Source organism: Salmo salar, chromosome ssa10 (assembly GCF_905237065.1).
Source record: "Salmo salar chromosome ssa10, Ssal_v3.1, whole genome shotgun sequence".
Lineage (NCBI taxonomy): Eukaryota > Metazoa > Chordata > Actinopteri > Salmoniformes > Salmonidae > Salmo > Salmo salar.
Window position 1 is genome coordinate 17,959,317 of NC_059451.1, and position 16,628 is coordinate 17,975,944.

General features: G+C 43.0%; 2 protein-coding genes across 7 annotated transcripts in view; one reads left to right on the forward strand and one right to left on the reverse strand.

Annotated features, from left to right (window-relative positions):
• The first annotated feature begins 730 nt into the window (after positions 1-730).
• On the forward strand, positions 731-8,566 carry LOC106613665 (serine/arginine-rich splicing factor 11). 6 transcript variants are annotated; one of them, XM_045687431.1, is made up of 14 exons: positions 756-1,039; positions 1,612-1,616; positions 1,872-2,005; positions 2,917-4,377; positions 4,622-4,731; positions 4,855-4,941; positions 5,821-5,870; positions 5,998-6,128; positions 6,295-6,370; positions 6,570-6,683; positions 6,802-6,891; positions 7,044-7,133; positions 7,245-7,416; positions 7,594-8,566. In XM_045687431.1, exons 5-14 carry the CDS (start codon positions 4,687-4,689, stop codon positions 7,822-7,824), a joined length of 1,086 nt encoding a protein of 361 aa, XP_045543387.1. In that variant the 5' UTR covers positions 756-1,039; positions 1,612-1,616; positions 1,872-2,005; positions 2,917-4,377; positions 4,622-4,686; the 3' UTR covers positions 7,825-8,566. The 6 variants fall into 6 exon arrangements, with proteins under 6 accessions (XP_014071631.1, XP_014071632.1, XP_045543387.1 ...); XM_014216157.2 differs by lacking the exon at positions 2,917-4,377 and having other exon boundaries at positions 753-1,039; positions 1,612-1,722; XM_045687429.1 differs by lacking the exon at positions 2,917-4,377.
• Positions 8,567-9,786: 1,220 nt separating this feature from the next.
• The window catches only part of LOC106613664 (ankyrin repeat domain-containing protein 13C), a 79,665-nt gene continuing 72,823 nt past the window's right edge, over positions 9,787-16,628 (reverse strand). The window contains exons 10-13 of the mRNA XM_014216155.2: positions 15,174-15,253; positions 11,640-11,738; positions 11,015-11,115; positions 9,787-10,874 (exon numbers count right to left, since the gene is read on the reverse strand). Of these exons, the coding sequence (XP_014071630.1) occupies positions 10,744-10,874; positions 11,015-11,115; positions 11,640-11,738; positions 15,174-15,253 (411 nt within the window). The 3' untranslated portion in view covers positions 9,787-10,743. The remainder of the gene's footprint in view (positions 10,875-11,014; positions 11,116-11,639; positions 11,739-15,173; positions 15,254-16,628) is intronic.

Genomic DNA, 16,628 nt, shown 5'->3' on the forward strand with positions numbered 1-16,628 from the left:
CTTTTTAAAATTTTATTAGTAGTACGGATTAAGTAGGAAGGTTTCGTTTTTCTTAATGTTTTGTACCTTTATTAATTGAATCTGTAAACTGTGATTGACTACACTCCAGTATAGTAGGTGGCGGCATGCACCTCAACGTTTGTTTGCGGACCGCCATAATATCATAGAAGTAGAGGCAGAAGCTAGCGTTGTACTCCTTACAGTAGCGTCACAGATAGAACAATGAGACAGATATTCACCGGATGTTTAAATGTGAAGCATCCGCGTTGCATTTCCACTCACTACCAAATATGGTAGTAAGAGGAAGCCCAGTGGCCGGCATTGGGAGAAGATGGAACGAAATGGATTTTGGCGGACATTCTGCAAATTTTCTCCCCGATGAAACATTTGACCTCGATATAGTTTTCTGTTCCCAAAACTAAAATGAATTATGAACAAAGTGGACTACGTTTTGTAGACTTTACTCGTTGCACTTTTTTTTTCCTTTTTTAATCGCGTTGTTTAAATAAAGGTTAAATACAAAAACATGTATTTTTTTATTTTGTATTATAAGGAGTGCAAAGGCGAATTGAGTTATTGCACATGTGCACTTCAGAGGTGGCGTTCCATAACGTAAATATGCAGATGTCCGCTAGAACGAGCCAATTGCATCTCGCCAGCTCGTGCTTGGCTCTGCCCCATATTACTCATTTGTTCCCGTTTGAAACGAAAGGCTGTGGTCTATCTTGGTTTAGTTATACAAATCTTTGTTAGCGCGCTAATGATCGTGGGAATTCAATTGTGTAGCATTAGCTAGTGGAAATGATTGTTGTTTATGCTTGCTTGACTGCACAATTATATGTTACGTTCTTTAGATGCTAAATTAGTCGGGTTGTTACATCTAGCTAGACGTCTGTGCGTTTCAAATTAACATCTAGTCGTGGAAAATGACGAACGTTATTCAGGTGACAAATGTCTCTCCGAGTACCACCTCAGAACAGATGAGAACTCTCTTCGGGTTTCTTGGAAATATTGAAGAACTGAAGTTATTTCCACCAGAGTGAGTATTATGAATATTAAACAATTAGCTAGCTAGTAGCGACGTATATTTTCCATGAAAATTCTGCCAAATTTGGCCATCACATAGGTTGGGGCCTGTGCGGCCTCAGTCCACCCCTAGCTAGTAGTAATTAGTTAGCACACACGAGTGTGCGCTTGCTCATGCAACTGATACAGAGGAGCCAAACTCGCGCCTACTTGGCTGTGAGCTCGCAATTTAGCTAGATGGCTATCTAGTAAACACTGCTTACAGCAAGCTCATGGAGTAGGATATCTGCGAACTCTTGTCCCTCAGTGCCTATATGAAACATCTAACGTTAACCAGCTAACTGTACTGAGAAACAACTGGCTAGTAAGTTATCTTGTGATATCGAATAATAAATCAATCCTGCAGTCAGTACTATAGTAACTAGTTGACAAAAAAACTGTCGCGAATCAAACTGTTTTGAATTACAATGATACTGTGAAAACACATGGCTCCATTGAATAACAGGGCAGGGTAGTAGGAGCTAATTAATCTGTTCTGTGCTTTGCTGTTTTTCACCTGTCGAATTACACCTGGCTGCACTGCAGTTAAGGTAGGAATTACAAGACGTCTTGATCATCCCTCTGAAGCTCTCATGGCAAAGACAAGAAAAGACTGCAAGAGATGCAACGTTCTTTCATTGCTCTCTCTTCCCAATTGTAATTAAACCAGACATATGTTTAATTAGGAAAGTGAGCATTTATGTTTTCAGGAAGAAAGTATACTAACAGTGACAGTACCACGTTTCTAATACCATATGTCGAGAATCTTTGTATTTCTTGCACAACAAATGTGTATTTTCTTCCAGTGAATCTTCCTTGCCTGTGACTTCACGTGTCTGTTTTGTAAAGTTCCTTGAGTCTGAGTCGGTTGGAGTGTCCCAGCATCTGACCAACACTGTCTTTGTGGACAGAGCCCTGATTGTCGTCCCATTCGCAGAAGGTTGGTAATCTTTGTCCTATTTCTAACGTTTTCCAACATGCAACAAAGCTCAATTAAACCCCATTTATTTATCAATATTTCATTTAAAGTAAGATTTAGTACAAAAGTCTTACCAGAGATTGACCATATAATAGGGGTAAACGGGAATACATGTGTAATCTTGCGGTTCTAGTGTAGCCTATTAGTGAAAAAAATAGTTGTATCTGTAATTTGTGTGTTGTGGTTTTTCGAAATGGACAAGGCATTTGCTGATTCCCTTCCTTGCAGACTGAACAGGGTCCTCTACAGCCATCAAGAGATTAGACACATAAATGGCTGCTCGGCTCCTGAGCCCCTTCCCACTGTTGTTCTGCTGTAGAGAAAGAAAGTTTATCTTTATCTCCAAAGCATATTTTCATTGTAAGGATAACCACTCAATGAACCATAGCAATAGCAGGGGCCAACGGCCCTCCCTATCCCTCATATCAACAATCTTAAATCTGGAAACGAGATTAAAGTAATCCAAGTTTAAAGGCCACAATCTATAGTAGGTATGCGTCTAATAAAACTAAAGGAAGCATACAAAAGTAAATTAACTGATTACGACAATGCATGCCAGAGTAGATTTGTATAGTACTCGGCCATCATCCATTTAGCTACTTTCAGCTACTGGCCTGGAAAATTCTGAACATTTTGGTTATGATTTACATGCTTATCTGTTGTTTGGACTTAACCCACCCAATTTGAATAGCTTTGTTTCGCAGTCCTTTTATACATATGTGCATCTCTGTCCCCATATATTTTCACTAACTGCAGGTAAAAGTAGGACTGGTTGTTGTAGTGAAATGCTTTATAATGATCCTCTCCACTTGACTCTGAACGGGTTTAGTAAGTCACACATTTAACGGAGGCTTTTCTTGTTGTTTTTACAGTTGTTTTTCCTGGTTCAGCCCTATACACCAGGCCCTGCTGAAAATGCCACCCAACAGTTTTGTCTTCTGCAGCTTATCCTGTTTCTCAAGTGTCGTTTATTTATTTTTTTTCTCCGAAAAGATGAAACCTTGTTTGATTTGAAATGAGCTTAATTTTAGATTGCACACCCATGGACCATCTCATAAGATTTTCGTTTTTATTTCACTATTGTATAGTTTTTTTTCTTCAGCATTGGGCACATAGTTAACCATTTCTATTTGGGCTTTTGCTGGCATTTTCCCTTTTTTGTCAGAGCCTACTCAGTACTCTTCGGCAGGTAGCCTCGAGGTTAGTTTGGGCCAGTTCGAATACCAGAGCCGACAAGGTGAAGAAAGAAAAAGTCTGTTGCTTTGCCCTTGAACAAGGCACTTAATCCTAATTGCTCCAGGGGCGCTGTACAATTGTGACTGTGACCCCACTCTCGGGGAATTGGGATATTTAGAAAAATAAACACATTTTCAATTACACACTTGTGAGTAACAGGATGAAATATAAACAACCCCCAAATTATTATATATTATTCTTTCAGTTAGTTGTAAGTTACATTTTACAACACTGTACATGAGTGGTATCCTACGAAGCGTGTTTGAGGAGTTGTCGAAGTAACTTGGTCAAGTCAGGATAACCAGTCATACGAAACCGCCTTTTAGCCAGGTAAATTTCTATGGCAACAGATCCTAACCAGCTCCAGGGCAGGCCAACTCCACTTACCCTGAATGAAATGACTGAGCAACGAGTTGAGGACCAATTAAATCTGATTCCCTCCCTCTTGCATAGATTGCGTCATCCGCTTCATTTGAGGAAGACAATTGATTCAGTATTTTTATTAATCAAATGTTTTTGTGTTAAAAATAGTCATGTTAATATATCACATTACACATTTAGTAATGACAGAATGCATTTTTTTACATTTCAGCGTTTGCTTAGCCATGTGTGACATAGACACGCAGATATAGGCCTGCTAGAGTTAGAGGCAGGCGGACGGGCAATATCCACCTTTTGTAGTATGGATGAAGCCGGAGGTGGAATGTGAAGCTAACTAATGCTGGTTAGCTGTAGAAACCCCTGAGTAGATCTAGCTTGCTTCGTAGTATACCCCTCTGGTGAATACAGTAGCCAATCAACAGTGCTGTAGGCTCTTTGGAAGAAAGAAGCCACCAGCAAAAGCCCAGAAAACAGAATTTGGTTGAGCCTTTTTCTGTTTGGTTTGTTTTGTAATGGTAAGTGTTTTTCGGCAAAAGTAGTTACCTTTTCCCTGAACTTTGTTTTGTGTATCTTGATGTTTTTGTGTGCTTTGTAGCGAAGCAGCCGTCACGAGTCGCTTGTTCATAAAACATCTAATGAAACTTGAGAGCACATCCCACTGGACAACTGGCTGTGCTTGCTTACGTTTGGTTCATGACTTAGAAAAACAAGTTCAGGTGATACAATCTTGGCAGTGTTGACCACAGTGTGTATTGTGACTTTATTCTCGTAGTAGTATTCTGAAATCATACTTAGCAAATCAGGGACCAACATTTTCCGACAACACAAAATGGAATGTATGTCTTACTACATATCTATTGTGGTAAGAGTAGTTAGGTTGAGGTGGTGTGTTTGTGGCTCTGTTTGAATGTGGTGGATGTTTGCAAAGACCTGTACTGATTCTGTGGCGTTTTTCTCTAGGAGTGATTCCTGATGAGTCTAAAGCTCTGTCACTGCTGGCACCAGCGAACGCCGTGGCAGGATGCATGCCTGGAGGAGGCCTTCTCCCCACTCCAAATCCTTTGGCATCCGTAAGTGTTAGCTGTTGGTGTCGAAATGAGACCTATCAACTGTGTAACCAAAGGCCCCATTTTGACAACAAAAAAAGTACCTGGAAGGAAGATTTGTCTGACGTGTATCCCTTGTCCTTGCAGATGGGAGGCGTACCTCTTTCAGCTCTCGGAAATCCGAACATGGATCACATGGCTGCCATGGGCATGTCTGGCAACATCAACCCCCAGGTTGGACATGGCTACTTTCTATTTCACAACTCTCTGTATTTTAAAACGGGTGTAGGTTATAGTATTCACCTGTAAGTAACCTAATAAAAAAAATCCCCGTCTCAATCTGTCAGTTTAAGCTAGAGATGTCTGTTTTTTTTTGCATGGGCTGCGTCTCAATCCACCGCATCCGACTATGTCGGCCTTCCGCATCTGTGGTGGAAAGTGGCCGAGCTACAGCGGTCTTTGTCAGACCATGAGACAAAAATCAGACTTCTCACAAAGCTTCCTACTGTTTGGTCTACAAACTAATAATATTTCCACTCTATGGAATGCCTACGAACACGATGGTTGTTCTGTCTTTTGCTTTACGACTAAAGTCGGTAACGGTGATGTGCCAACTTCTGTCTGTAGCATCCAAATTGTTTGGGCTACAAACTAATGACCCCATTGTGGAAAGGGGAGACTCACAAACACAATTGTGTTCTCTGTTTTGCGCTACACCCCCACAAGTGTCACAGGACCTGGCTAACACAAATGAATGGAAGTATGTAGGTAGTTTTGTGGCAACAAATATAAGGTGTTAAACGTGTCGAAAAAAACAAACATTTCCTGAGCTTTCTTATCTCCTAGATATAGGACAGACACTTCAAAACTATATTCCTTATGATTTATTTTGTGATTCTTTTTTTGGGCATTTATGAATGTTATTCAATGCGTTTCTATGAGTTATAGTAGTAAAGGCAATAAAAAAAATAAAAAATGAAATCAAACATGGTATGACCATCTTAAAACAATTGCATATGTTAGTTTAGTAGACCCCCCCCCCCAATAATAACCTATTGATCTACTTATCACATTAATGTATATAGCTACGCATTTTCATGTTCTCTATTTCAGACCCTCTCTGCTGACTTTTTGAAGCTTATGCAGTCCATGGATCCTACTAAGTAAGTATCACCTCCAATTCTGGCCAGTTTATAAAGAATATTAAAGAACTGTTATTGTTATTATTGAGTATGTGGAAAAGTCATCTGTCATTTCTCTGGGTGACTAACTGGGGTTTGACCATTGCAGGATGAATCCAATGGCTGCTGGTATGATGATTAATTCTGGTATGAAGAATGACTCCAACAAGGAGATAGAGGAGGCCATGAAGAGGGTCAGAGAGGCCCAGTCACTCATCTCTGCCGCTATCGAGCCTGGAAGTGAGTTCTCACTAATTTAGACCCCATATTTGCAGTATTACACGTGTATTTTGACTGAATTACTCATTCCTCTTTTCAGACGTTGACGGCTGTCATGTTAGTCAGTTCCAACAGATTTGTATTGTTACTTTGGAGTTTCCTGAGCTTTCATTCTTCCTCTTTGCAGATAAGAAAGACGACAAGCGCAAACATTCCCGCTCCAGGTCCCGGTCGAGGCGGAGGAGGTCCAGGTCTCGTCACAGGTACGCCGCTGATGAGAAACTGCATACCTTAATTAAATCAGCAATTTTGGATGTGCTGAAGGTTAGCCCCACTTTACATGCATGTTGGAAAACATCAGCAAATCAGTCACGATGCACCTTGAGTGATTTGAGGGCATGGATTAGTTGGGACAGCTCTGAGTTCTGGTTAAAAAAAAAAAAAACGGTCTAATCATTGCAGGCGATCAAAGAGCAGGTCTCGACGGAGGTCCCACTCGAGGAGCAGGAGGCGGTCGAAGAGCCCCCGCAGACGGAAGTCCCACTCCAGAGAGAGGGGTAGACGCAGCAAATCCAGGTGGGTGGCCATCTACAGTGTTATATTCACAGCGGGGGATCAGGGGAAATATGGTGCATGATGTACCTCTCAGGATTCCTTCAAATCCTTTTGCCTTCATTGTTTTTCCTGCTTGTAGGGATAGGAGGAAAGAAGAGAAATCCAAGAAGCGCTCCAAGACGCCGCCCAAGAGCTACAGCAGTACCAGGAGGTCTCGCAGCATCAATCGGTGAGTGGTTTAAATACAGGAGGAGTCTAGTTAGCTTGACCAAAATGCATTGATCCCGCTTGATGTTCTAGACCTTTCAGGAACCCAAAGACAACCAGTGGAATGTAGGGTTAAAGGTTTCTCTCCCATCTTTAATATCTGGTCTTCCACAGGAGACGTAGAAGAAGCCGCAGCGCCTCTAGGTCACCGAAGAAGTCCAGGTCCCCAAAGAGGAAACTGTCCCGGTCCCCTTCCCCTAGAAGGTGAGTGGTACAAAAGAGGGTCCTCCTAGTTCAGAACCACACTGGGCTTCACAGTGCAGTAATCTGTAGGTGTACCTGTCTGTATTTAAACAATAGTTTTTGTTCCCACAGGCACAAGAAGGACAAAAAGAAGGACAAAGAGCGAGAGAAGGACCGTGAGAGGGAGAGGAAAGACGTCAGAGATCGGAGCCGAGACGAAAGAGAACGCTCCACTAGCAAGAAGAGCAAAGACAAGGATAAGGACCGAGACCGCAAATCTGACAGTGAGAAAGGAGATGTCAAGGTGTGCAGCCACTGACTTTCCCACATTAACGGCTCATTCTAATCGTATTGTTAAATGTCCATCGAAATAGCTTTTTAGCCATGACTAGGCTTAATCTGTACAGGGACACCGACCCTGAATGTTTTCATGTCCTGAGTTTGACCTGTTTCGTGTGCCATTTATTCCTTTCTTGCTCAGAACGCTTTGCTCTTGAAGGTGACCAGGGATTACGATGAGGAGGAGCAAGGCTATGACAGTGGAAAAGAGGGAGAGGTAGATGACGAAGAGGAGAGGAAGAGCGACTCAGATTCTGCATCTCCCCCAAAGCCCCAGGAGTCTGACGAGAATCTTGCAGGGGAGAGCGGCAAGAAGTCCAAACAGAACGGAGATGACCACCATGATGAGGAAGACATGGAGATGAGCGACTGAGTACGCCCAGGGAAACCCAGCCAGATGATGTCACTGAAAACCGACATAGGCTCCATTCCCTACCGTTGTCTTTTTAAAGGCGCCTAGATAACGTGTCTGATCTTTTAAATGAATACTTATGGGGGTCTGGTGGGTTGTAGTCCTATTGGGGAAGATGTACAGTTTTTAGAGTTATAGACACTTTCCATCTCTAGACTGGTTAGGGAAAATATTGTTCCTGTTTGAAATAGCCAGTTTATTTCTGTAGTGGACCGTGTCTGGTGAGCATGTGTAGGAATTCTGTCCCAAATGATTTTTGCAAAAAATAAAATGTCAAATTGCTGTACTTTTAAGTTGAAGGGCCTGTTGAATGTGAGGGGTTTTGAAAGTGATTTCCTTTTTTGGCCTCAAAGATTTTATCTATCTTGAACATAGAGGAACTGTTTTCTCCTAAATGACTCACTGAACTTATGTGTACTTAAACCTTTTACAGGACAGGTTGTTTGCCCCTCGCCTACTCAGACTGTTAAATCGTATTTAGCCTGGTACCATTCTGGTTTCGGTGCAGTGCAGCTTTCTATTCTTTGTTGTAATCTTGACAAATTGACTCAATCTGTAAAGCACTTAATACTGTTGTAGACATACCCTTCCACCCGTGATGATATACTGTAGATCCAAATCAGTGTTTGGATTATTATGATGGAACACCCTGTACTGTCTACATGTTTAACAAAGGAAAGTCTAATAAAACGTGGTCAAAATAGCTATGGTTTTGTGGTGGGATATGTTTGATAGCCTGCACCAGTTTTGAAATGCATAATAAACAAATGGTACACAAGTTCATTATATGTGGACATTTTAATTTAGTAAAAATGTTTTTCATATGAAAATAATGTCAGGCTTATACAAGGTTTCTTGTTGTACAACTGGCATGTAGATGAATGAAAACGTGTTTACATCGGCACCTGGCAGCTAAAGCCATGGTAAGGAGTAAAACAACATTCAGCCCACAACACAAAGTGAAGAAAGCACATTTCCATTTGCAGCACTAACCAATAGTGTGGCATGGAAGCATGATGGAAAGGTTTATAACTACTGGAGGGGTCAATAGGGACCTGATCAATGTACAAAGGAAGTGAGTCGGGAGTACAAAGCATTCTGCTATTTCTATTGCTGCTGGTGCAGTATTGATCACACTGCAGCTCAGCAAACCCTGTTGTACACAGAACCAAATGAGCACCATTTCAGAGAAGTCCTATGTCATTCCTGAAGCAAGGCATAGCTAAGCTTATTGGATTTGACCTTTTCCTTGAACGTAAAGCCTTGTTTATACCTGGTGCTAACATGCGTTATTTGTCCTGATCTTGTCCACATTGATTGCCCATATTTATGTCTACAAGTAATTAAAACGTGTTTAATATCCATCCTTTGTGTCTGCATTGTGACCAGAGTTCCAGGTCCCTCCCTATATGCAAATTATTTGACAGCTATTCTTTCAAAATAATATTGATTTGTTTTAAGACACATATTGATGCCATAATTCAATCGTGCCACCTGTCAATGATTTTAGAAGGGATAATGATTTCAATGGTTTCACTGTCCAGATCTGTCTACACTTGTAAGATATCCTACCTCCGGAGGTGGTCAGAAAGATCTGATAACAATGAGTCTTTTAATAGTTTACACCATCTGAAAATGTGGGCACAATCAGAATGTGAACAAAATCAGGACAAGGATGCATGTTGGAACCAGGTATAAACGGGGCTTAAAGGAAGAGCAACATTTTGCAATGTTCAGAAGCAACCAGGACTCAACTGAAACTGTTCTTCTGAAGACGGAAACTCTGCTGAATAATCCAGTCCTTGTAAAACTCAAGGATGTAAGACCTCACAGTGCTTTGTACACTTGGCTCATACATAGGTCTACAGGGGAGAAGTCCACAAAGAGTTGACATAAGTGTGACAATGAAGACAAAAAACAAAGGAGAATTGGAGACTTTTACCAGCACAATATTATATGTACAAAAATATCCATTGCCACCACGATACAAACCAATTACCTCTTGGGTGAACTCACATCAACTTGGCTTGGCATCAAACTTCAGAAACTGTTCTTGTCATAGAAGACATCTACACCCATATTAACACAAAGAAAGTGAAAAAAAAAACACAAAATAAAGACAGCGGTATTTACACCTTGCGCAAGGAAAAGGCCTGGTTTTTGCTAGCTTTAAAAATTGCATTTAGGGCTCGATTCAATCCATACCGCGGAAGTTTAACTCTATAGTGTGATTGAAATGTAAAGGTAATTTTCTATTGAGCCGACATATGCAGTGTTTACCGTGGACGCAGTCTCTGCTAACGCGGCACGTTGACTTTACATTTCTATCGCGCTGTGGCGCTGAACTTCTGTGATATGGATTGAATCGAGCCCTTTACATTGTACTTAAATCGTACCTAATCATCTACAGACAACTTTCACTCCTGGTTCATTTCCTTTAACTGAATTGTACAGTTTGTTACATAGTTTAAAAAGGTAGAATATGAAAACAATTCTTATATGCAATACTTATAATGCCACACTTGCTGCCAGTCAAATAGGAAAAGACAACTTCGCTCTGGTACAATTCAATTTCTTAGCATGTCTATCATTGCTTTCAGGTGGAGTACCAAAGAGTTGAGTATCGACTGGCACAGTAGGTCTTCCCCTCTGCTGCCAAGGCCAACTCAGCCCAGTACTGACTGGCTGTAGTGCATCTAACCAGTGCCCAACGTTCAGTGAACCTCCAAACAAAGCTCTGGATAGTAGCTACATCTTTTCACTTCCATTTAAAACATTACACATACAATTTCCTTTTCTCGTCTTCTTCTCCGATGACAACTTGATGAAATATCAATGCCCTTTCATAGATGACCCCTTTCTGGTGTCCACCCAAAGGGGTTAAAGGTCAGGGAAGCGGCTGGGGTCCTCGTTGTACTCATTGGGGATGGTGAAGATGGACTCCTCAAACTTGTCGTAGCGCAACTCTTGAAAGGTCACCGTGGCCGTAATGGTTGGAAAGACAGGGATATCTTTGTGGAGAAACGACAAATGTAAACATGTTATAACATCAGGGAATATAGCTGGTCAGCCAGTCAGCAGGCATCCAACTGGATCTCTTATATTTTAGAATATGTTTCCCGCTAAGCAGTATACTATACATAGTACTTACCCAGTTTGACAGGGAAACCAGGAGGGAGTTTCATTTGAACAAACTCTCTGAGTTTATTAAAGTGCTTGAAGGGCGCTATCACCTCCAGAACGTTTAATAACCTGAAAATAAACAACAAAAAAGATCAGTCTTTCATTCTCACTCAATGAAGAATGGATTTCATGCATCACTTCATGCCAGAGAGTACATGAGCACATTCAATTAGCGATGGGGATAATCATGAGAAAATGAGGCCTCTGCACACCCCAAAAGTGAGTTTAACATTTTTGTTGTTGGTGTAATTACTGATCAATTCATTTATACATTTATAATGAGTAGGTTTTGTTATCTGTTTTAACAAACCTTTTTATTTTTGTACTTATGTATTGTATATTGTTTCTGTTGTTTCTGCACACCGTTTTTTTTAGTATTCATGTGTTTCTATCATGTGTTTTCTTTGGTGCAAATAAATAAATGTACTGTGCCCATCAACCTCTTTAGCCCATTCATTCACACAAACATCATCTCAGATTTCAATACTTTATGAAGAAAAAAATAAACTTTATTAAAATGTATCCCGTCTGGCAACTACTTGTGTCAGTCTAGACGTCAAGTTCATCTGGGCGTAACAGAAGAGGATGCTTACGATTCAATGCTCAGAGGGAAGTCTTGACTCATGGCTACGGTCGCTTTGAAGTTCTTCTTGCTCTCTTTGCATACCAGGTCTCTTCCTAGATGAGGTGCTCTGAAGGAGAAGAAGAGGGAGAATTTTGTAAATGTGTGGTAATAATGGTATGGGTATGATGCATTTGGGTAATTTGGGCAATTTTTTTAAATAATTTGTCTTACAATAGAATACACATTTTCTGTGAGGAACCACTCACTGCTAGGTGATGGAAGTGGGAAGCAGTAACCAGTTGCTACTGAAACCCCATACCCATCAAGTCGATGGGTCAAGTTTCTCCAACAGGAAGTAGAACAGCTCTCCACAGCTTTAACTGATGAGGTAAGAGGGAATGGCCTTAAATGGCACTATCCACCCTGTCACAACTGTAGATAAGTGATCTGTCTGTCTGTCCATCATTCCCCCTGGCAAGATGGCACTCCGGTGGATTGCAGCCGTCTTACGGGCTCCTGACCTATTTTGTGTGTTTTTTACGCTGATCGTAACTTTTTTGTACATAATGTCTCCAGCATCATTTCCTATGACCGAAAACAGCTTCAAGGCATCAGAATGGACAAACATTCCAACTTAAACGAGTCGGAACCTCTGGACGTTCTGCTTCCTCCGGACCAAGAACTAATCCCTGGGACTCGAAAGAGGAATCGGCAGCGAAAGAGAGACAGGCGAGGCGGCAACCTGACGAGAGTACATTAGCGAGCAAATAGACCACCATTGCCCTCTGTTGTATTGACGAACATGCAGTCACTCGAGAACAAACTGGAAGAGCTCCGTATCCTCTCAACGGTACCTGAAAAACTGTAATATTCTATGTTTCTCAGAGTCTTAGCTGAACAGGAGGAGGAGAGGTGTGTCTCTTTGTTAACAACAGTTGGTGCGGGATCTCTGTAACGGCTGTCGTAGAAAGGGGACCAAAGCGCAGCGTGTTGAGTGCTCATAATGAAATGTATTATTATTTTAACACAGAACACTACCGAAAATAACAAAAGCGAAAACGATCAGCTCACTGTACTGTCCGGTACATAGACTAAACAGAAACAACTACCCACAAAAACAGTTGGGAAAAAAACCCTACTTAAAAATGATCTCCAATTAGAGACAACGAGAACCAGCTGCCTCTAATTGGAGATCATCCAAAAAACAACAACATAGAAATAGAAAAACTAGAACTAAACATAGAAATAGAAAACATAGAAAAACAAAACACCCCCTGTCACGCCCTGACCTACTCTACCATAGAAAACAACATCTTACTATGGTCAGGACGTGACAGTACCCCCCCCAAAGGTGCAGACTCCGAATGCTCCTACTAAACAAAAACTAAAAAGGGAGGGTAGGGTGGGTAACTACTGTTTATGGTGGCTCTATTGCAGTCCACGTAACCTTATCCTCCAGCAGCGGATGCGGCTCGGGGCGTAACCCCCGCTCCACCCGCTGATCCCTCTGCTTTAGTACCACTGGACCGTGGATCGTCGTCGAAGGAACCGGACTGTAGATCATCGCTGGAGGTTCTGGGCTGCAGGCCGACGCTGAAGACTCTGGGCTGCAGGCCGACGCTGAAGACTCTGGGCAGAAGGCCGACGCTGAAGACTCTGGGCTGCAGGCCGACGCTGAAGACTCTGGGCTGCAGGCCGACGCTGAAGACTCTGGGCTGCAGGCCGACGCTGAAGACTCTGGGCTGCAGGCCGACGCTGAAGACTCTGGGCTGCAGGCCGACGCTGAAGACTCTGGGCTGCAGGCTCTGGGCTGCAGGCCGACTCAGGAGGCTCCAGACTGGGGAGCGTCGCTGGAGGCTCCGGACTGGGGAGTGTCGCTGGAGGCTCCGGACTGGGGAGCGTCGCTGGAGGCTCCGTGCCATGGATCATCACTACAGGTTCCGCGCCATGGATCATCACTGGAGACTTTGTGCCATGGATCATCACTGGAGGCTCCGGGCCATGGATTATCACTGGAGGCTTCGTGCCATGGATCATCTCTACAGGCTCCGGGCCATGGATCATCCCTACAGGCTTCTTGCCATGGATTATCCCTACAGGCTCCGGGCCATGGATCATCCCTACAGGCTTCGTGCCATGGATCATCACTGGAGGCTTCATGCCATGGATCATCACTGGAGGCTTCGTGCCATGGATCATCACTGGCCTTCCCTGTAGCTCAGTTGGTAGAGCATGGTGTTTGCAACGCCAGGGTTGTGGGTTCGTTTCCCACGGGGGGCCAGCAAAAAAAAAAAAAAAAAAATGGATGAAATTGTATGAAATGTATGCATTCACTAGTGTAAGTCGCTCTGGATAAGAGCGTCTGCTAAATGACTAAAATGTAAATGTAAATGTAAATGGATGCTTCATGCCATGGATCATCACTGGAGGCTTCTTTCGTGGAGCTGGAATAGGTCTCACCAGACTAGGGAACGTTGCTGAGAGTTCTGGACTAGGGAACGTCGCTGGAGGCCGGGTGCGCAGAGCAGGCACAGGGTATACTGGGCCGTGGAGGCGCACTGGAGGTCTGGCGCTTATGGCTGGCACAACCCGTCCTGGCTGGATAACCCCCATAGCCCGGCAAGCGCGAGGCGTTGTGACAGGTCGCACAGGTTTGTGTTGGCGAACTGGGGGTACCGTACGTAGAGCTGGCGCAGGATAACCTGGGCCGAAAAGACACACCGAAGACCAGGAACGCTGAGCAGGCACACTCCTTCCTGGCTGAATGCCAACTCTAGCACAGCAACTGTGGGGAGCTTGCACCGAGCGCACCGGGCTGTAGCTGTGCACTGGCAACACAGTGCGCATCCCCGCATAACATGGTGCTTGCTCAATCACTCGCCCCCCACGGTAAGCACGGGGAGTTGAGGTACATAGGTACCTCAATTACCTCATAATATATATATATATATATATATATATATTCCTTGTTCATATACATTGACTCCCGATTCGCCAGTCTCTAATTAACTATGCCCGCACCTGCTGTGTGTGTCTTCTTCATTTGTTTGTACAGCACTGATAAAGGCATAAGGTTCCTTGTTTTTATATAGCACCTTGCACTTCCACTTGCTAAATTAATGATATTATTTCTGCATCTCGGCCCCCTTGGGGTTTTCCTCTTCATGGTTTTGAGTGCGTTGAGTACTTTTTCCGAACACTACAGATATTTTCTCTCCCTCGCATACCGGCCGCGGTTCATTCTAGCCTGAGGAATAACCCTCATACTGGCTTTCCCACTTCCTGTCTATATCCATGTTGTTTTTACTCTTTATTGTTATTCACTGTGTATTTATTCCTCGTGTCACTATATCTGACTTTTAACTCTGCACTGTTGGACCTTTAAGTGTGCATTTCACTGTTTGTCTACACCTGTTGTTTACGAAGCGTGTGACAAATAACATTTGATTCGATTCGATTTAACCCTGTATGTAGACATTTGAGACTAACAATGAGGAAGAGGGCCCTCGTGAAAGGAAGCGTGTAAGAAGTGTACGTGTGAGAAGGTGATGGTCACACATACTTCCCGTTTTCTGCGTTGATGTATTCCTCCCAGGAGATAGTGTTGGCTGAAGGGGCAGTTAGTGACTGTCGCCTCACAGGCTAAAGAGAGAGAGAAACACATATGAGTGGCAAGAACAGACACCTGGCAATAGAAATCTACACAGAACAAAGTCAGACATCAGCCCAGAGTACACAAATATCATAAACAAAGTCATAGTCAGACTACAAAGAAAAACAAAAACGCATTCACATAAAACAAACAGCACACTAAAAGCTTAAAAATCCCAAGCTAATGACTTCAATATAGATTTTTTTATGAGCTTCTCAAAATGGCTATATTTTTTTGCTAAGGTGTTTGTAAGATTTTGCCTGTATCCACCTGAGGTGAATGAAATGTAGGATGCACAACCACATTTGGGTCACTAGAGGGCCCAAATACAACACTAATGCTGAGAGTGGGATTGACCACATGAACAACACAACTTGATGATTATACAGCTGCACACAAACGGCATGAATGAAAAGGGGTCATTTCAATAAAGCACAGACTCAGTCTTAATTCTCGACACGTGCCTCGTTAACAGCACCTTGACCTTAGGTTATTATCTCTCTGGACATCAAAGTAGGAACGTTCATCGAAATCGTTAAAAGGTTTTAATAAATGCAACAGTTGGACAATGGATAAAGATACTCCAAACATTTTGAATTTGTATAATCCATCAGATGTTGACTGAATTATATCACATAAAACATTTTACTGGCACGGACAAATAACGAATGGAATTCAGGGACTTGGTGGGATGTATTGAAATATTCATTTTTTTTTTCTCTTAGAATACACTCATATATACATTTTCTTACTGCATCAGCAAATAGTTCTTATTCTGTGTTAAAATAAAGAAATACACATGTGCCTCTTTTGCATAAATACACCAGGTGTGTTTGTATATATGAACATATTAACATAAAGGGAAGGAACAGAGTTGCAACCACCAAACACTTTCTCTGTCCACCCTACCTGCACTGTCCACCCTACCTGCACTGTCACCCTACCTGCACTGTCTGCCCTACCTGCACTGTCCACCCTACCTGCACTGTCCACCCTACCTGCACTGTCTACCCTACCTGCACTGTCTGCCCTACCTGCACTGTCCACCCTACCTGCACTGTCTACCCTACCTGCACTGTCCACCCTACCTGCACTGTCCACCCTACCTGCACTGTCTACCCTACCTGCACTGTCCACCCTACCTGCACTGTCCACCCTACCTGCACTGTCTACCCTACCTGCACTGTCTGCCCTACCTGCACTGTCCACCCTACCTGCACTGTCCACCCTACCTGCACTGTCGACCCTACCTGCACTGTCCGCCCTACCTGCACTGTCCACCCTACCTGCACTGTCTACCCTACCTGCACTGTCTACCCTACCTGCACTGTCTGCCCTACCTGCACTGTCTACCCTACCTGCACT